Below are 21,416 nucleotides of genomic sequence, written 5' to 3' on the forward strand. Positions count from 1 at the left end.
AGCTGGTGAAGAGTAGACCAGACAATGAGGCAGTGAGAGGAGTGCAGGGATATAGTGCGCTTAATGAGTCTCTGCAGGTGCGGGTGATCAGTACTCAGGTGATTGCGATCTGGTGTGTGTCAGGGCTGGTGACTGAGGTGACATAGGTGACTGTGAAGGCAGAGACTACCTGACAAGTACGATCTAGTTTATAGAGGAGTTTGAGACCTAACCCAAATAGGACAGAGTTAATCAATACAATAATAATAATGATACATTTTCTAATGGGGGTTATGAAATATGTAAACAAATAAACATGACATGTGGGTAAATGAGTGAAAATTGAAAATTGACTGGTAAAATTCTGGATAAATTTAGAATGACTGTGATTTTTTTTTAATGTTTTGACAAAAGTCAAAGGTTGAGCAATGGTTTAATAGTCAATAGTTTAACAGTCTAGCGGATTCATTGTCATTTAGGTATAATATTGCATGTGTGACTGAATTGAGATGGCAATCTGGCTATTTATATCCGAAACATAAAATGAGGGCTTTGTGAAATGAATAAATACAGATTCACAGACTCACAGTGTACAGTGATTTTAACAGGATGACTTTTCTCTCCAGATTCAGACTCACACCAGTACACTCCAGTGTCCTCTGTGAAGGTGTTTCTGATTGTACATGTAGATCCTGTTTGTGATCCCGACATTGCTGATGAACAATCTTCCAGCCGCCAGCTGTCTCTGTATCTTCTCACTGTCCATCCAGTAGAGATACTCTGGTCCTCACAGCTCAGAGAGAGAGAGACAGATGTGAAGTGTTGAGGTCTGCTGGGACTGACGATAAGAGAGACTGGAGGAGAAACACCTGAGAAGACAATTACAGCTATAATTCAGAAATCAAGTCAAGACAGTTTTATTGATATAACACTTTATTTATTACACAACTTAAATTGTTTCAAAGCAGCTTTTCAGAAAAATATTCAAACTCTAATATCTGAAAATCCATAAGTCTTCACTGAGTATTTCTATTTAAACTTCATAAACAAAATTACACCTTAAAATATTTGTCATTATGCCATCAGCAAGCAAGCCAAAGACAACTGTGACAACCAACAAAAAAACTCCATAAGGTGTTACTATTGGAGAAAAAAAAAACCTTGGGAGAAACCAGAGTCAACTCTGGGGTCAGTTCTTCTTTGCCTGTACAGTGTGAACCTAGTGTTTATAGTTAGCGGAGTTTGCTGTGTATTAATTTACTAATTTAATTAGTAGGCAGATACTAATCAAACTGTAAAATGATTGATTAATTGTTTATATGGTCCATCCTATAAAATGTGCTGATGTGCACGTTGAGTGTCCTGTGTTGTTGGTAAAGTGCCTCCTAGAATCAAGGTGTGGTCAATAACATAAATATTGAAAATACATTTTATAATGACAACACTATTTAATAAATAGGTCATTTTTATTACACCTATTTGATTATGTTTCCTCAAGTCTACTTATGTAAGCAACACTTTTGTGCCACAGTAGTTATGTTTTAGTTTTCCATGACAATTTTCCACCATTAGAATTAAACATTTTACATGTTTGCCGCTAACCCAGGAATCAAGGTTTTGCTGGTTAGTTTGGTTTATTTAGGACCTGCTAGTAGATGCAGTAACTACACCTGACAGCAGAAGCATTTTTCTCCATTCACACAATTCAAAAGTAGCCGTATATATTATGACAGGATAAAATTTCAAGACACATCAAGCTCTAAAAAGATCAAGGAAAATTTCCAGAGTGTCTCACTCATTCTGTGGTTCAGTTCGAACTCACCAGTGACCCATATTAACTGTGTGTTGCTGTACCATGTGTCATGGGCTGGTTTTCCTCTCTCTGCTCTGCACACATAAACTCCTGTGTGTTTTAGAGCAGCAGAACTGACAGTGTAGTTTCCTCCAGCTCCTCTGCTGCTGTCTGAGAGCAGATCATAATGATTGTTGTTGCCTATATGAAGTGAAAAAGTGCAGTTACTTCAATAAATGAGCAGTCATTTTTAAATGAGTCTTATAAATGACCTTTGTTGGTATAATCAGTGTATTCTGATTGATTAAATATTATTAATATCTGTAATATTTTTCATGAAACCAGTTTATTCAGATGTTACTACATGAAGCACATTATATCTTACCTGATGAGACAGTTACAGTGAACCAGCTGAATGTCCAGCCTGTAGAGGAGCTGTAAACCTCACAGATCAGAGTCACTGGATCTCCTTCAGTCAACCACATCTGTGGAGAAACACTTAAAATTGCCTGGGCTTTATCTGAAATAGAGAAATCACTCATTAATACCATGTTAAATGTGTGTGTGTGTGTGTATGTGAAGTGATGATCAAACTCACCTGATACTGTCAGTGTAACTTCATCACTGCGGTGTGATGTTCGTGATCCTTCTGTCTCTACTCCATAACAGGAGTATTTACCTGCATCAAACTCAGTAACAGAACCGAATGTGTGTACCTGTAGTTCACCGAAAGCATTGCCTGAACCATCTTTATACCAGCTGTACTGCCAGCTAGTGACTCCTTCAGCATTTATGTCACATCTGAGAGTAACTGTCTCTCCTCTGAATACATGTTGAGCAGGTTTAATGGTCACTGTGGGTTTTGGTGTTTCTGTACAATAACAACAATTCACAATGAAAATAATGAGCTGCTTTTACTGTATGAACACAGTTACTTAACTGTAAAACACATGCTAAATCAGATGTGACTGAAGTGTTGTTCTCTATAGCTGTTATAGTCGTTAATAAAAGATCTGTCAATATACAATTTGGAATCATGAGTTGTGAAAGTTTTTCAACAATTTATGCAAAAGAAGATTGTCTCACGGTTTCGATTTTGATTTCACAGAGAATGTGTAATGCCAAGCCAGCAGAGGGAGCCCTCACCCGAGTACTGACTGTGTTCCACTCCCTCTGCTTCTTCTATGCCCATTTCCTGTTCTGACCACTATTTAATCAGATACTGAATGCTCACTCTTCATGAAGTATTACCAGTTTCTGTGTATGATTCTGCCTGTTTATCGATTACTTGGATTATCCCCTTTGCTTTGGGTGCCTGATTGGACTGATGTTTGTGTTTAGACATATTGCCTGCATGTTGACGGATCGGACTGCTCCTTAGGTTTTGATCCTCTGCCTGTCTTCACGTTCCTGTATGTTGAAACTGCTCTTAATAAACTCCCGCATATGGATTCTAACTCGGCCTCAGCATCCTCGTTTAATTAACCATAATTAAATGTAAGTAAATTATCAACTCTCAGTTGGTTTGCAACAGTTAGAATCACTGGACCCACTTTATATTAAGTGGCCTTAACAACTATATACTTACATTTAAATTAATAATTTGGTACAATGCACTTATTGTGTACATACATGTTTTTACATTGTACTTATATTTGAAAAATACCTGCACGTAATTACATCTGCAATTAATTTCTGTAATTACATTTATAATTACATAATTGACCAATCCCTTACACCTTAACCCACCCTTAAACCTACCCATACCAACAAACTTGTCCCTAACCTTACCCGTATCCCACCTCAATAGCAGCAAAAGTGTTTTGCAATACAATATGAACACAATAAGTACATTGTACTTAATTTTTGATGTAAGTACATAGTAGTTAAGGCCACTTAATATAAAGTGGGGCCGAATCACTTGTATGTGATGAAAATATATGAATCAAATCTACTCACCTTCAGTTTGTCCGGAGTAGATGTTTGAAATCAGCACTAAAACACAAAGAGAAAAACTCATTACAATGTGAACAATGAACAGATAATTATACAGATGGGCAAATATTAAGCTATTGTGTGGGGACTGTATATGTGTCTATATTAACGTGAAAACATTGACTGGTATTTTATAGATTTGGTCACAGCAGAGAACTGTTTCAGGAACTTCAAGGCAACAGTCTGATCACGAGCAGAAGAATAAAGACAAACTCTTACTAACTGCGTACTAGTGAATAGTACTACAACAGCGACAATAACTGCAAAACAAACCAACAGAACTGATTCAACACCATTATAAAGCACACAACCGAATGACTGAACAAACACTGATCTACAACACAACAGAGTGCATTTCTCTTTCACAAACAGCACTAACTGCACACTTCCTCTCTCACACTCATCCTTCACTCATATATCATGGACTAGAGCTGGATTTGAAACTCTGAGAGCAGCAAGAAATGACAAATCTAGGAAAACTAAAACACTTGATCACTTACATAACATAATAGCTATTCCACTGAAATATACTTAGATAAAATAATACTCACAGAGCACAAGAGGAAGTTGACCGAGCTCCATACTTACTGAATGATGACAGACGGTTAAAGACTCAAGACTTCCTGAATCCTGCAGTCAGATCTTTAGAAATATCACGACAGATTAAAGACATACAAATTTACCTCATGTGTTACAGAAGATCTTTTGATAATGTTGATAATCTTGTAACATGTTTTCACAAAATGTCACACTGACTAACATGAAAGTTTTCTACAGAAATGTTGACATGACCCATTCAGTATTAAATTGAACAGCATTTATTTGCTATTATGAAAAGTTGTATTCTGGTGTGTGCCATGAACAAGGGAATATTTTAATGGCTATTTATTGTAACTGTTACGGGGCTGACGAGACGTGAGACTTGCGGATCCATGTGCAAGCTTTATTTGATAAAGACAGAGACGTGGTCATACAGCAGGCCTGGGTCAGATGAGGGCAAACAGGTATATGGTGGGCAAAACACAAGAATAGTCCTAGGGCTAGCGCAGGTCGACGATCGGCAGACAGAATCAAAAGGGGCAAGACAAAAGGGGTGAATCCAGGGAACCAGGCGAAGATCAGAAACCGGGAAGGCTAAGGCTAAGGCTAATGGCTAAGGCTAAGGCTAAGGGCTAAGGCTAAGGCTAAGGCTAAGGGCTAAGGGCTAAGGCTAAGGCTAAGGGCTAAGGCTAATGACTAGGGCTAAGGCTAATGACTAGGGCTAAGGCTAAGGCCTAGGGCTAAGGCTATATTTGTACTTGTGAAAACAGTTTAATATTCATACACCAAGATGAGGGATGGGCATTGAAACAAATTTGATGATTGTGATTCCAGTTTATCTTAATGAATCCACCTTCTTAATTTGAGAAATTATTATTTGTTTTAATAATAGTTGTTTTAAGGAAGACATTCTTATTTTCAGCTCCCAGAAGTCTGTTCAATTGTGTAAAAAAGGTCATGAGACTTTTATTGTCATTTGAACAGTTTATTCATGGTGGAAAACTAAGCAGTACAATTTGTGAGTTAATGTAGACTCCATTACAAAAGTACAATATAACATGACAATAATGCAGACTACACTGGTCACTGTATGTTTCGCACTATTGACTTATATTAGGGACACAGGCGGTAAAAACTGTAGCAAACCAGAAGAAAGCAACCATTATTTCATTTTTTCTTATATTTTAGATATAGCCAACATCAGACATGTGTCAATATTTAAGATATTGACACATTAAGAGAGAATGATGGGAAAGAGGAAGTACAAGAGAAAGAATAAACAGCTTTTACAGTTTTTCTCGATTGCTAACACACTATAACTGATTCATTTGGCCCAATTTTCCAAAACATTCATACAGTTCTCAAAACAAAGACACGTTTCTCAAAACTTTTAACACATTTCACCTGTTTGCACACAATTTCTGCAAAACTCTACACAAAAACGCCATCATTTTGCACAGGTTTAACCATGTTCTCATTCAGAAAACACAAACACAATATATTAACTCAAGCTGAACACAATCAACTTTTGATTATTTGCTTTGGAAAATGGACCCTAACCGTGAAAAAGCAGAAGTGGTGGGAGATAGAGAGGAAAGGGAAGAGGAAGAGGAAGGAACCAAAGAACATTTTTTCCTGACGAAAAATGGGCAACACATAGTTGACCATGTTCTTGTCCATGGGATGATCATGAGGGATGCTGGCCAATGAGTTCAGCCGAATGTGAGCAGATTCACAGTCCCGTCCATCATTCGAACATTAGAAGAAAACAGGTACCTGGTATTTGCCAAAGACACTGTGCAGTAATCTACAGGGTTTGTAGATATACAGTTAAAATTTAGATGAAAGAACCTTCATTGTTCTTCTGTGTACAGTACTGTATCACATGCTGTACATCCTTAAACTCATAACTGTCAAATTGATTTGCTGCTCAGAATTAGTTGTTCTTATTTGTAACCTACTGTATTTTTGGAGGCAGACAACGTCTTCTGACAGAGGACCAAGAAACCGCAATTGTAATATGGTCATTGCTAATAATGCAATTAGACTGCATGAAATTCAGAGAAGAATTATTGAAGATCAACATGCCTTCTCAGAAACTGATCGTGTAAGTATTTCTACAATTGACCAGGTCCTGCATCATAACAGACTCCGAATGAAACTGGTATATAGGGTGCCTTTTGAAAGGAATTCAGAGCAGGTCAAGAATCAGCGAGTGCGGTATGTGCAGGTACTACAGTTTTTTTTTTAACTGCTTACACACTAAATCTTTACTTGTCACACAATTTCTGAAACCTGACAAACAGCAGAACCACACACCAAATCTGCAAAACCATACGCTAATTTTTGGCCTTTGACTCAGTTTTCAATTTCATAAAACACTTTTTGCAAAACACAACACACAATTGTCTATGTAACACACAAATATCTAACAGGAAGTATCTTGAGTTTCTTTTTCAAACACAACCAATCAAAATGCCACACTAATTCATCAGCACCTCACACTAACTCCTCACATGTGTAAGGCATTTCCGAACATCACACAAACCAGATGAGAGTCGTAAAAGCATGAACCGTGACCAGCCAGGCGGCAACTTTCTCCAATGAGTTCCTGTCTCGCTCTGCTTATCTTTACAAAGAAAACACAGAGCTAATGATTTGCCAGGCCACCTCCATGTCGACACAATACTAAGACAACAAGAACTGACCCCTCCCATCTGGAACCGTTTAAGCTACAGAAGGTCAGTAGGTTTCGTGACTGGTTTCAGCATCAATAAAACATCTAAATGGACCAGCGAACAAAGAACCTGGTACCTAAACAGAGCCCCGCACAGAATCGCACGGACCTCATGACCATTGGACGTATAAATTGCTAAAATCCGATCAACAAAAGAGACAATTTTATAGCTCCCTGTCCAGCAGGAGATTCTCCAGCAGACTCTCAGATCTGACCTGAGAATGACCGCAGGACCCTTCCCTTTTCCTCAATGATCAGACACTATTGCAGCCAGTTTCACACTGCTGTGATAAATAAAAAACACATTTGTACAAAAACTAATTTTAGGAAATAGCATGTGCTAGATTTTTGGCCACACATTTTTATGTAAGGGATAATTTAGATTAGAGAGAAAAAAAAAATAAAAAATACCCCACAACATTCTTCATGATTAGTTTGAGATATAGGGAGAATGTACACAAATTGGCCTACTATAAGCTTACCAAGCACTGCACAACACTGATGCTGCAGACTGAATATTTCAAGTATTTCAATACTTACAGTATTTCTTACCATAATCAGTTACAGTAATCAACAATGAAACAAATAAAAATTACTGCATGAAGTACATACACTTTGACTCTGAAGAAAAACTACTGTAAAAGCAACAAGAATACTGTAACTATTCATCATCTCTCCGTCTGACTGGATCAGGCCATAAGATTTCATCCACATCACAGGCTATGTCTTCATTGGCAAGGCACCGTTGGAAGAATCACCTCGTGTGACGAATCCACCCCTGCACAGAATCTGCTTCGATATGATCAAAGGCCTGCTCCATGGCCTGAATGAGGGGCAAACCGTCATAGGGCCGCAGGTCATATACCTTCCACCGCCATGCTGAAAAAAATTTCTATTGGATTCAGGAAGGGGGAGTATGGCGGAAGGTATAACACTTCAAATTCAGGGTGCTCATGGAACCAATTGTGGACCAGAGCAGCCCGATGGAATGAGACATCGTCCCAAACGACAATGTACTGCATCTGGTCCACTTGGTTGAATGCTGTGACAACCTCGTGCAATCTGTCAAGAAATGCAAGTATTAGATTTGCATTATAGGGTCCCAGATTTGCATAGTGGTGGAGGACCCCATTTTGTGTAATAGCTGTGAAAATGTGTGTAGAGTTTTACAAATCACTGTGTGTAATGTTTTGCAAAAAGGGTGAAGCAGACATTGTGTGTAATGTTGTGCAAATCTGTGGAAGTGTTTTGCTCATTGGAGTATAATTTTGAATTTTTGTGATTCTTGAGGTAGTTGTATTGTTTGTTTGAGTTTTCTAAATGAGAACATGGTTAAACCTGTGCAAAATGATGCCGTTCTTGTGTAGAGTTTTGCAGAAAACACTGAGCAAATTGGAGCTTGTGTGCAAACAGCTGAAATGTGTTAAAAGTTTTGGGAAACGTGTCTTTGTTTCAAGAACTGTGTGAATGGTTTGGAAAATTGGGCCAAATTAATCAGTTATAGTGTGTTAGCAATCGAGAAAAACTGCAAAAGAGACAGTCATGTAGATGTTTGTGAAATATGTTTTCTCTTTTTTGGAGGGATGAACGTTGTTGATATTATTCCATATGTATTGCATAAAAATGTTAATACTTTACTATAGGTTAGGGCTGGATCAGTAGTTTATTATTCATGTAGCAATACATGTTGCTGTTTTAGTGTTCATTAATAACCATTATAGATGATTACTTTGTCTAGTGCATATATAAATGTTTTAGCATGACTTTGTAAAAAACAAACAAAAAACTACTATACTGAATGAAATGGCATAGATTTCATGGCTAGTGTTTGCATATTTCATTTAATTCTGTAACCTACTTGTTCTATTGTTGCCATTGGGCTTGACTGGGCTACAGCCCAGGGGCCCCACCTTGTAGAGTGCCCCGCATATACCCATTTATGTTTGTTTGATTTGTTTAGCTGCTGTGCTTCTCGTCCAGTGTGCAACCCCCTTTAACAGCTTCCAACTACGACATTCAAGGCCATAATCAAAAAGCATCAACGCATTTATGATTATTTCACATAGAAGGACACGTATTGAGTCGTGTCTGCACCGATTATTTGTCATTACATGACTACTATAAACAGAGCACACATTTAGAAAGATGATAAATAAAATGTTCACGCCTCACTTCTTTACAGAGGATGCTTCTATATTATATTAATGTTCCATGAAATTATGCGATCTGAAGTGTTTTGAGCGCTCTCTCCCGTCTTACTGCCATTACACATAAGAAGGAATCAAAATGATTTTAACAAATAAAACAGCCTTTTAATGAGTTTCTGTTTTTATAACATAGGCCTATGATATAGAAGTTAGCCTATCACAAACAAGAGTCCTGTTTTTCCAAATATCTGCACGATTGCAAATGTGCAATAAACAAGAAGTTACTGAGTAACTTTCAGACACAAAATTCCGTTTTGCTCTGTCAAAGAGAAAATAGAACAACAGCAGAACCCGCTGCGTTTTCTTCCTCAGCGTAACACGAACCATTAAATGATTCAGTCAGTACTGTCATTTGCCAAGTTAAACAAATTAGCATTTTAAACAAATCGGTTGATTTATGGATTAAATTTACTCATTAAGACAGTCACTTGCTGCCACCTACTGGCAGTTGTAGTTTAATTTTTTTTAAAGTAGCTTATTATTTCATTTTTTGCAATCATTTAATATAAAATGTTATATTTAAACTTAACACAATTTATGCAAAATACATCTATGGATTTTGTTGATAGGGAATTCATTTGATTGTTAACAGCCAACAAGTCTTTTTATTTGGTTTTAAATTATTGATTAAATTTAAGAATCTGACATAAGAGGACATAGATATGACAATACATTTTTATAATACCAATACATCTCTGGCTTTTTTGCTCATTGTTATTTTAGGGTTTATTATATTATAATGACAATTTATTTTAATATTACATCTAAACTTTGACTAGGCTAGACATGTTGCATATTAATTGTACTATATATGAACCTCAAAGTATATTTTAATGTTTGTGTATTTTGTGTTACTCAATAATGATGTTCTAGTTGAGGGAATTTGTAGTGAATAGGTACAGTGGGGAAAAAAGTATTTAGTCAGCCACCAATCACTGTAACTAAAACTAAAATAGATAACTAATATAGTAATCCTAAAAAAATAACACTGAGCCAAACACACATGCTAAAATAACAACAACTTACTGACACATAGTAAGAAATGGTTATAAAAAAAACTGAAACAGAAGTGAAACAAGTAGTAGGAAAGAGGAGAAATAATAAAAAGCGATACTTATCCTTTGCCGGTGTCCCTGCCCGGTGGAGTCGCACGGTATGTCGATGGTCTTTACACTCTTCGGTCTGCACACGACCGCAGCTGCGACCGCTTCCGCGGTAAACTAAGCTTCTTTTTTATTCGTTTAACAAAACTCAAATTGAATTCAGCTGGACACACTTTCCTGTTTATCACAACAAATGGCCAAGCAAAGCGCACGACATTGACAAGGTACGAGATACAGTACGAGACCAAACGCGATATGATAGTTTTTGATAGCGTTGATAATGATACAGACAGATGTTGATGTTTTTTTGACTTATCGAACGTGGTATCCTATCAGCAATAACCTGTCCATAGGCTTTTTAAAAAAATTTTTTTATTACTATCAGTTTAAGTGCCGGCAATGCAGTGTTGTTAGATATTGCTATGAAAAAATTAAAATTATAATAAAATAAATCAAATAATCAACATTAGATCAAATCAGATAATATAAAGATATAGCTAACCCTTAACTGCAACTTTCCACTTTATTAACTTTCTTAAGTGTCAAATAAAAAGTGAAAAAAACAATACCAAAGATGCTTTTAATTAGTGGATCTGGCAACACGCGTTCACATTGACATTAGACATTGAATTTACATTGAATTTTGGTCACCCGACGTCGCAACCGAAATTTAACCAAATATCAACGCCTTATTACTTTGTGTATCTGCTGGACACATCACAGAAGGCTAGCATTGCTATACTGAGACTTATATTAGGACTGAACTGCTTAACTTTAATGGTGTGTGATAGGCTATGTAATGCTATGCTAATGACACACAGCTCTACTTTTAACATCAAGCAGTTGATCCCACAATAGCTACACAAATCTCAGACTGCCTGATGGACATTTCAGCATTAAAACCCATCATCTACAACTCAATCTAGAGAAGACAGAGCTTCTCGCCTTTCCAGCCACTCCAACAATACAGCACAGCTTCACCATCCAGCTAAAATCCTCAATAATCATCTCAATCAGATCAGCCAGAAATCTTAAGTTAATCATTGATGACCAGCTGACCTTCAAAGACCACATTCAAAGCATCTACTACATGAATAAATGTAAATGTACCATCTATGACAATATTGTAATTATTGGTTTAACAATACGTGAGCTGACACTGTCGAGTATGTCACTCAGTTTGGAAAAATTTAATAAAAACATGGCTTTAGAGTCCACACATTCACTGTGTGATGAAGCATGAAGGGGCAAATAATATCACCCTTAAATGGAAAAGTACATTTCTGTCACTACTGTGAACCAACTATCACATAAAATATGAGCCAGCAGTCCACGGCAGGCCTAAATCAGCCAAAATACCAGAACAAAAATACATTTAGCTAAATATTGTCTAATTATTGTTCTCAACAAAAAAAATGATATCTCCATTTTCTGGGATTTTATCAATATCGCACACCCCTAATTATAATTATGATATAATCAATGTACATTAACAGTCATTTTTTTCAATCCAATTAATTCCGGATAAACAAAATCAAGTTATTCCCTACACGTTTTCTCATTGAATATCCTGTTTCACTCAGAAGTCAAAAGGGTTGCTATGCTGATCCATGGTGACTTTAATGAAGTTCCAAACGTTGGTTTGGGAGGAGTCTAATCATTCAGTCCTGTCAATTATCATTACAAGCCTATAAATGCAGCAGTTATTGCGCTGTCTCAGCCACAATTCTTCCAGCATCCCTCCACCTCCTCATCTCCTCTATTTCTTTTATCCTCCCTCTATGTAGTACCTCAATGGGGATGGGGATGGGGTGGGGTTAAACTTAGAGCTCAAGCCGAGCCTCGGGTTTGAGCCTCTGTTGAGGACAGCAAGCCAAGTTGATTTACCATTAACTATCAGGACAGAAAGGGCAGGCGAACTCGTGAAACAACTGTGAGATGCCAAAAAGAGTCACTCCCGAACATGACTTTTACAGTAAGTAAGAATAGTCAGTCCAAACTTGTGCAAGAGATACTGAGAGATTGAAGCTGAAGTTTTTTCACCATCACAACAGATTAAGAACAGATTTCAGTTTCTTGTTCTTTAACAGGTGCAACTGTTAAATACACACAAACCAATCAAGCATTTACTTGAATAAGCATGTTTTTTTTCTCTCGATTTATTGTTTTTATAAACTACCTACAACCATCTTTTAACTACATTTAATCTAATTTGACTAGAAAAGACAAAACAAAAAGCATGTCTTTTATCAGTGAGGAAAGATTGTAGAGTAAAAGATAAACAGGAGGAGCGAGACAGATTCAGTTTAACTGATTTGTGTTCCAGCAATTTTCACAATAAATTCTGTTTCAAAGCAGCTTTAGTGAGCACATTACAAACCCAAAGCATGGCAATCTACACGGTATTAAAAGGATAATGATGACCAATTTGGTGTTAACTGAATATAATGTAATAAATCATATATACACAAGATATCCAGGGGCTGACAAGGGACAGGTGTGGGTGATTAGTTGGCATGGTAACTAATAAGGGTAACAAACAATGCAGTAAGGCAAACAGAGACACAGGAAGAGAGCACATTTATCTGTGTTTTAATATACCTCTGTTCATAGAGCTTTTTAGATGGAGGCTGAGGCTTTTTAGGTCGGGTAGAATCTGTGATCTCTGACCCAGTTCGTTTGCTGGCTTTCATGGCTGCAATACGCTGTGTTTTTCAACAACTGACAACCCGGTGTGTTGAAATACTATTGCGTAAACTGGCAATGGACGGAATCACACAGACCAAAACAAAAACAGACATTCTGACATGGAACACACATTTCAAAATCGAACAACTGGCTGTAGCATTGTTTTTTGCCGAAACAAATATGTGAACTTGAATGTTTCCTTGCATGTTTCCTAAATATCTGCAAACATACTATGGTATTGTTATGCTTTATTGTAGACAAATTATACACCGTGCCTCATATATATTCAAATATCTAGACATGTGAAATAATGTGCTTGTTATTGTTTACTAATTACCCAATAATTAACATTTCATGTAAATTAAAATGCTTACAAATGTCATTAAACTTCTAATTTATATGATCATGCACATCTTGAAAATCTTCAAATGATTTGAACAGATGTTACACGATGATTAAAAGCTTTTGTCAATGCACAGCACCTTTGCTGCTGTTGAGGTGTGATATGGGTAGTGTTACGGCCTAAGCCTTGATTATCATCTTTCATGTGACGTCATGTCTCTCCTAATCTTTCTCCTTGAGTCTGATTATTTAGGTCCGCCTTGGTGCACCTGCGTCTCATGGAATGAGTGATTGATTCCCTATATAAAGGATGCTGAAGTAGAGCATGAGGGGCACAGGAGATCCACCAGCAAACAAGTTTTATTACCTTTTCTCTTAATCCTTATATTTTTGGTTTGTTTTTCTTTCATTGACTTTATGCTTTGGAGCTGCCCCGTGTTTTGGGGAAGTATATCGTTTTTGCTAGTTATTCTATGTTCATTTGTGTTCCTCGTCTTGTTTGGATACGTGTTTCCATTTGTTATTCTTTGTGTTAAATATTTTTGTTTGGCATTTGGATTCACGTGTCCTCTTCATGCTGCATTCCCCTTTTTTCTGCTGAAACTTAGCAGGGGTTTGTAACATAAATTGGGGGCTCGTCCGAGATAACAGTTTAATTTTGTTTTGTTGAGCAGATAATAGTGATACAGCGATCTCCGGGTAGGTAGAGTAAGCCAGGGGGACCGTGTCTAGTGCCGGTTCTTGCAACGGTTTACTGATTTGTTTTGTTTATTATTTTAGTTTGTTGTTTTTGGAGGAATTCCGGGGGGGAGGCTTGTGTCACGGCAGAGAAGAGTCAGGATCCAAGTGCGAGTGCAAAGGTAAGGTTTATTCAGTAATCACAATAACGGAGACACAAAGAGATAATCCTCGGGTCCTGGTCGGAATCAGAGCTCCACGGAGAAATCCCTTCAACCACTGCGTTGGACCAAACCAAGGAGAAGGCTGAAGATCCGTACCCTGACTGAGCGAGAACTGGAAACAGAGAACTGACAGGGAGACAGGAACATGAGAATAACGAACCGACAAACACACATTGAACTGCTGAATCTGTGGTGGATGAAGGGGAACTCTCTCCACGGTTTTCTACTGTTGGCGATTCAGTTACTTCGGTTAACACAGGTGCACACCCTCTCGGTGTTGGTGGGGAAGTAGGACCATCTTTTTCGATACCTAAGTTCGAACCTTTTTCATTTTCTGCTGAAGCTTCACCAACATCTCAGGTCGATTTTCGTTTGAAAATACGGTTGGCTCGTTTACAGCTGGAGATGCGAGATAAAGCTCAGGCGCGAAAAGATGAGTTGCAGCAGCAACTTGAAATGTATCGGGTTGACGCAGATACGAAAGTTAAAATGCGGCAGTTAGAGTTGCAGGCTAGGCGAGATGACCCAAGAGGATCTAAAAATTCTGCGTTTGAAGGTAGGCCTAGTTCTGAGTCTGAGGCAGTTGCGATTTTTGTCAAATCCTCCAGCAGTGCCGAATGACTGTGGATCTACAGCTAGCTCTGTATCTGTGTTAACGGATTCTCTGAATGTTTCTTCCATGTCTTCATTTAATGTCGCAAGGAACATTGTAATTGTTCCACCGTTTCGCGAGAAAGAAGTTGAGGCTTATTTTCAGGCATTTGAGCGTATAGCTTCTGCTTTAAAGTGGCCAATTGAGGTCTGGTCATTAATGCTATGTAAATTGACAGTAATTTCATAAACACATAATCCTTTCTGGATTACAATCTGCCATCAAAGCGATACATTTAATCATTCTAGCTGCTGTGAGAAAAGGCTATAAACGATTTGTCACCTGCAGGATAATCACATGCGATAGCCTAGTAGCCGGGTCAACTACTTTATATTTACAGACGTGACTTAATGATGCAGCAGCATGCTCGAATTTCCAGAGAAAGCCTATAAGGCGATAGTTTTGAACACTGGCTGGCTATGTACTTGGTCAAATATTGATTTTGGATCAATTTTAACCAAACAAAGTTACGGACTGCAGCTTTAAGAAACACCACTGTTAAGAAAGCAAAAACAGGATTCTGACTATGAGGGGCAGAATCATCATACACCCAGCTGTCCATTTGACAGAAATGCAGAATTAGGTAACCCAAAATACATTTTGTTTTACATTGCATTTACATTTATGCATTTGCCTGATGCTTTCATCCAAAGCAAATTAAATTGTATTTAAAGTACACATTTTATGAAGTTATTCATTCCCTGGGAGTCTAACAGGGGTGGCGCTAGGGGTGGGCTAAGGGGGCTGAAGCCCCAAATGTTTTTGTTACAATGTCTTGTGCGCATCAAGATTGAGTTTTCATGCACATTAAAATTATTTCTATTAAACCAGCACTTAAACAGCAAAATGTAGCTGCTTCAGGTATCTATAACTTACTGTAGATCTATAAATTCATGATACTGATCTCACCATCTGTTAAAATTAGATTACTGTTACTGTATAGTAACAAATATAGATTTGTAATCATAGTAGGCCTATTATATGCACATACTTTCTAGGACACACAAATGCATTTAGAACGATTATATGAACAGATTGTTTAGCATTTAGCATGGTCTGTGGCAGGCTTTACTAAGTGTCAGGGCAACAAAATTCAATGAACAATAAGTTAATATTAATAATAGTTAATATTAAAATAATAAAAAATATTGTCTTTTTGCTCTATTTTGCAAAAACAGTTCTAGCCATGTTGTGCATCTCTTCACACAGCAGAGTTTCATTACAGAATGAATTTACTTTTTTTGAGCGCCTTGAATCAGTAATTCACTGACCCATTCATAAAACATAAAAACAGTTTCTTACTTCATTCCTGAATGAACTAATTTTGATTACTAATTAGTTTTGAACTAATCAATTGAATAAATGACTCAACGATTCAGTCATTAAGACACTGGCTTGCTGCCACCAACTGGGAATTTTAGTCTTATTTTTAAAATGATCATTCTATATTTTTCTATGATTACATATTTCTGTGTTCTAAATTTTATATTTAAAACATTAATTTCATAATATTATTTATGCAATTTGTAAGTGCAAATTATAATTAATTATACTTGTCTCTTTAAAAAAATAAAAAATAATTAAGCCACTTAGCCAATGTAACTTTTCAGCATATAGCCGGTTTTATTTTACGTGTATACCATATATTCTGATACATACATTAATGTCTCTGGGCTAAGCCCTGGATATCCACTCACTGTAGAACTGCCCCTGAACAAAAAATAAAGTGCTGCTCGGCTCTCTGCCTCCACAGTCTTGCATAAGGGGGGACGCATAAGGGGACACACACACACACATGTTGTTTTTTATGGTTTATGAGGACTCTCCATAGGCGTAATGGTTTTTATACTGTTCAAACCGTATTTTCTATTGCCCTACACCAACCCTACCCCTAAACCTACCCCTCACAGGAAACTTTGTGCATTTTTAGATTTTCAAAAAAACTAATTCTGAATTATTTATAAGCCTTTTAAATTACGGGGACACTCAAAATGTCCTCATAAATCACCTTCTCATTGTAATACCTATATCATACCCATGTCATTATACAAATTTGTGTCCTCATAAACATGCACACACACACACACACAGTTGTAGTATATAACGTTTTAGTATATATTTAGTATATATTTAGTATATAACGTCAAAGTGCATACAGGACCAAGTTTGACAGTTGAGGCAAATTCTGTAAACACTGATTTGAAAAATATTGCTTTTTTTCTTGTGCTTGCAGGTTCATTCAGAGAGTCAACCTTTGTGGCACCAAATGCATTGAAAGTCACAGATCACCTGGAATTCTGGAAAGAAGGTGCAGCCTGACACCGTGTCTACACTGGACGCGAGCGGCACGATGCGACAAAATACTATAGAACTCATTATAATCAGTGATGCTGTCTACACTGGATGTGGCGCAGCGTGACACGAGAAATCCCCAACAGAAAACTGCAGCTGCGTTCTACTGTATTTATGACATATTGACACAAATTTCAAATGATTTTCAATGGTCGCTTTTTTTTCGCGTCCAGTGTAGACAGACTTTATAGCTGTTGCGGCGCGGCACGACACGACAACTGTCACGTCCAGTGTAGACACTGTGTGAATCCCATCCTGCTGTTTCTCATCAGAGAGCTTGTCAACATTGATTGTCAAAATTACTGAAATTTAACACAACACCACAAACTCATTTTTACTGTATTTTATTTACACTACCACTCAAAAGTTATTGAACAGTAAGATTTTTTATGTTTTTTAAAGAAGTCTCTACTGCTCACCAAGCCTGAATTTATTTGATCCAAAGGAGATCAGTCTGAGGAGCTCTAGCGCACTAAGTGAGGTCAGTCTGAGGAGCTCTAGCGCACTAAGTGAGATCAGTCTGAGTTTGGTGGTTCTAGCTTGAAAGCTCTAGGAGGAGTAGCGTTCAGAAATGTAGACTAAGATTAATAAAAAGCTTAAATAGCTTATCAGTAGATTGGCTTTCTCATAATGACCAATTTGGTGTTTAACTGAATATAATAAATATAATGTAATAAATCAGACAGATATTTACCTCTCATCCTGCAGCATTTGAAAATCAGCACGACTGTCACGAGCAGATATGGAGAAACTGCCAGCACAAAACTGAGTGTGTGGAGGACAGAGACCTGAGATTCTGAATGAGACACTGAAGAAGAGACACACAAGCACTTGATCAAGCACCATATCTGAACGAGAACATGAGAAGAAATCAACCAGCTCACAGTTTCATTGTCTCTCACCTGTGACTGAGATCCAGCTCTTGGGTGACTCTCCATCTGGGTGTTTGCAGGAGTAGAAACCCTCATGTGCTTTTGAGACATTAGAGATGATCATCTCTGTAGTTTGACTCTGGATGAGTGAGCCATCTTTATAGAAATCAGCTCTGAGGTTTGGTGGGGTTGAATGTTGATATAAACAGCGTAGAGTCAGAGTTTCTCCTTCAGTTACAGGATGAACAGGACTCTCCAGAATCACACCAACTACAGAAACAGAGCAAACATCAACTGACAAATAGTAAGATTATAGTAAGAATGTAACAACAACAACAACAATAATAATATTAATAATAATGCACTTTATTTAGAGGTGCCTTTGAAAACACTCAAGAACACATTACAACTTGATGACAATCATACATTACAAGACAGTAATACAATCAAAGCAACATCTGTTCAACATAAAGAAAACCCATAAATTAAAATTAATCAGGAAAAGCTTATTTTAAAAAGATGAGTTTTAAGATATGATTATTTTTTATGACAAAAGTCAAAAATTCACTACGTTCTAGTTTATGGAAAATGTGAGACGTAACCCAAATAGGACAGAGTTACAATAATCAATACAAAAATAATAATGATAATAACAATACATTTTAATAATAAAACTAATTATTAACTAAAAATAATAATAAAACCTCATGGGGGTTATGAAAAATATAAACAAATAAACATGACATGTGGGTAAATGCCTGCACGATTCTGGATACATTTAGAATCTCAATGTTTTGAGCAATGGTTTAATAGTCAAAGGTTTATTAGTCTAGTGGATTCATTGTCATTTAGGAATAAGATTGCATGTGAATACGATTGAATTGAGATCACAATCTAGCTATTTAAATCTGAAACAAGAAATGAGGGCTTTGTGATAAATACAGAAACATAAACTCACAGTGTACAGTGATATTAACAGGATGACTTTTCTCTCCAGATTCAGACTCACACCAGTACACTCCAGTGTCCTCTGTGAAGGTGTCTCTGATTGTACATGTAGATCCTGTTTGTGATCCTGACATTGATGATGAACAATCTTCCAGCCGCCAGCTGTCTCTGTATCTTCTCACTGTCCATCCAGTAGAGTTACTCTGGTCCTCACAGCTCAGAGAGAGAGAGACAGATGTGAAGTGTTGAGTTCTGCTGGGACTGACGATCAGAGAGACTGGAGGCGAAACACCTGAGAAGACAATTACAGCTATAATTCAGAAATCAAGTCAAGACAGCTTTATTGATATAACACTTTACACATATTGTTTCAAAGCAGCTTTTCAGAAAAATATTAAAGTTATAATATCTGAAAATCCATAAGTCTTCACTGAGTATTTCTATTTAAAACTTGATAAAAAAATAAAAACCTTAATATATTTGTAATTATGCCATCAGCAGACAAGCCAAAGACAACTGTGACAACCAACATAAACCTCCATAAGGTGTTACTATTGGAGGAAAAAACCTTGGGAGAAACCAGACTCAACTCGAGGATCAGTTCTGCTTTGCCTGTACAGTGTTAACCTAGTAGTATTTATAGTTAACTGAGTTTGTTGTATATTAATTTACTAATTTATTAGTTGGCAGATAATCAAACTGTAAAATGATTGATTAAGTGTTTATATGGTCCATCCTATAAAATGTGCTGATGTGCACATTGAGTGTCCTGTGTTGTTGATAAAGTGCCTCCTAGAATCAATGTCTGGTCAATAACATAAATATTTAAAATAAACACCTATGTGAGTATGTTCCCTCAACTCCACTTACGTGAGTAACACTTTTGTGCCACAATAGTTTAGTTTATATATTTTTCATGACAATTTTACACCATTATAATTAAACGTTTTTCAAGGTTTTGCTGGTTAGTTTGGTCGGTTTAGGACCTCCTCACTCATTCTGTGGTTCAGTTTGAACTCACCAGTGACCCATATTAACTGTGTGTTGCTGTACCATGTGTCATGGGCTGGTTTTCCTCTCTCTGCTCTGCACACATAAACTCCTGTGTGTTTTAGAGCAGCAGAACTCACAGTGTAGTTTCCTCCAGCTCCTCTGCTGCTGTCTGAGAGCAGATCATAATGATTGCTGTTGCCTGAATAAAGTGAAAAAGTGCAGTTACCAAAAGAAATGAGCAGACATTTTTACACAAGTCTTATAAATTACCTTTGTTTGTATAATCAGAGTATTTAGATTGATTAAATGTTTTTAATCTCTGTAATATTTTTTTATGAAAACAGTTTATTCAGATGTTACTACATGAAGCACAATATATCTTACCTGATGAGACAGTTACAGTGAACCAGCTGAATGTCCAGCCTGTAGAGGAGCCGTTAACCTCACAGATCAGAGTCACTGGATCTCCTTCAGTCAACCACGTCTGTGGAGAAACACTTAAAACTGCCTGGGCTTTATCTGAAATAGAGAAATCACTCATTAATACCATGTTAAATATGTGTGTGTGTATGTGAAGTGATGATCAAACTCACCTGATACTGTCAGTGTAACTTCATTACTGTGGTGTGATCTGTGTGATCCTTCTGTCTCTGCTCCATAACAGAAGTATTTACCTGCGTCAAACTCAGTAACAGAACTGAATGTGAGTTCCTGTAGTTCACTGAAAGCATTGCCTGAACCATCTTTATACCAGCCGTACTGCCAGCTAGTGACTCCTTCAGCATTTATGTCACATCTGAGAGTAACTGTCTCTCCTCTGAATACATGTTGAGCAGGTTTAATGGTCACTGCGGGTTTTGGTTTTTCTGTACAATGACAACAATTCACAATAAAAAATAATGTGCTGCTTTTACAGTATGTAAAAGTTAGTTGCAGTTACTTAACACACATGCTAAATCAGATGAGACTGGAGTGTTGTTCTCTATAGCTGTTACAGTTGTTAATAAAAGATCTGTCAATATACAATCATTGGGAAATTGGAAATAAGGGTTGTGAAAATTTTCCAACAGAAGATCTTGTCTCTCATTGTTTCGATTTTGATTTCACAGAGAATGTAGGAAATATATCTGCTGTTTTTGATAGATATACTGATGTTTTTTGGAAGTTGACCGAGCTCCATACTGACTGAATGATGACAGACGGTTAAAGACACAGACTGTGTTAAAGACTCAAGACTTACTGAAACCTGCAGTCAGATCTTTAGAAATGTCACGACAGATTAAAGACATACAAATGTACCTCATGTGTTACAGA

The 21,416-nt window shown here is 37.1% G+C and overlaps 2 protein-coding genes across 2 annotated transcripts; both read right to left on the minus strand.

Annotated features, from left to right (window-relative positions):
• Nucleotides 1-94: 94 nt before the first annotated feature.
• Nucleotides 95-4,348, minus strand: LOC107575155 (B-cell receptor CD22-like). The gene is made up of 7 exons (XM_016261572.1): nt 4,318-4,348; nt 3,731-3,766; nt 2,370-2,642; nt 2,157-2,291; nt 1,802-1,972; nt 567-848; nt 95-207 (listed from the first exon to the last, which is right to left on the minus strand). Exons 1-7 carry the CDS (start codon nt 4,346-4,348, stop codon nt 95-97), a joined length of 1,041 nt encoding a protein of 346 aa, XP_016117058.1.
• Nucleotides 4,349-4,379: 31 nt separating this feature from the next.
• LOC107575157 (sialoadhesin-like) lies at nt 4,380-20,968 on the minus strand (the record flags this gene model as incomplete). The annotated part of the gene is made up of 7 exons (XM_016261573.1): nt 4,380-4,408; nt 17,984-18,097; nt 18,192-18,431; nt 19,120-19,419; nt 20,131-20,301; nt 20,487-20,621; nt 20,696-20,968. Coding segments are annotated over 7 exons (1,262 nt in total), but the record flags the coding sequence as incomplete, so codon positions are not given.
• Between the last annotated feature and the right edge of the window lie 448 nt (nt 20,969-21,416).

Source organism: Sinocyclocheilus grahami, unplaced genomic scaffold (assembly GCF_001515645.1).
Source record: "Sinocyclocheilus grahami isolate Dianchi unplaced genomic scaffold, SAMN03320097.WGS_v1.1 scaffold2487.1, whole genome shotgun sequence".
Taxonomy (NCBI): domain Eukaryota; kingdom Metazoa; phylum Chordata; class Actinopteri; order Cypriniformes; family Cyprinidae; genus Sinocyclocheilus; species Sinocyclocheilus grahami.

Coding starts and splice junctions, on each gene's coding strand:
- LOC107575155 (XM_016261572.1), bottom strand. CDS start 4,348: ATGGAGCTCGGTCAACTTCCTCTTGTGCTCT. Junction 2,643..3,730: donor CTACTCCGGACAAACTGAAG/GTGAGTAGATTT, acceptor GTTATTGTACAG/AAACACCAAAACCCACAGTG. Junction 2,292..2,369: donor AGTTACACTGACAGTATCAG/GTGAGTTTGATC, acceptor TCTCTATTTCAG/ATAAAGCCCAGGCAATTTTA.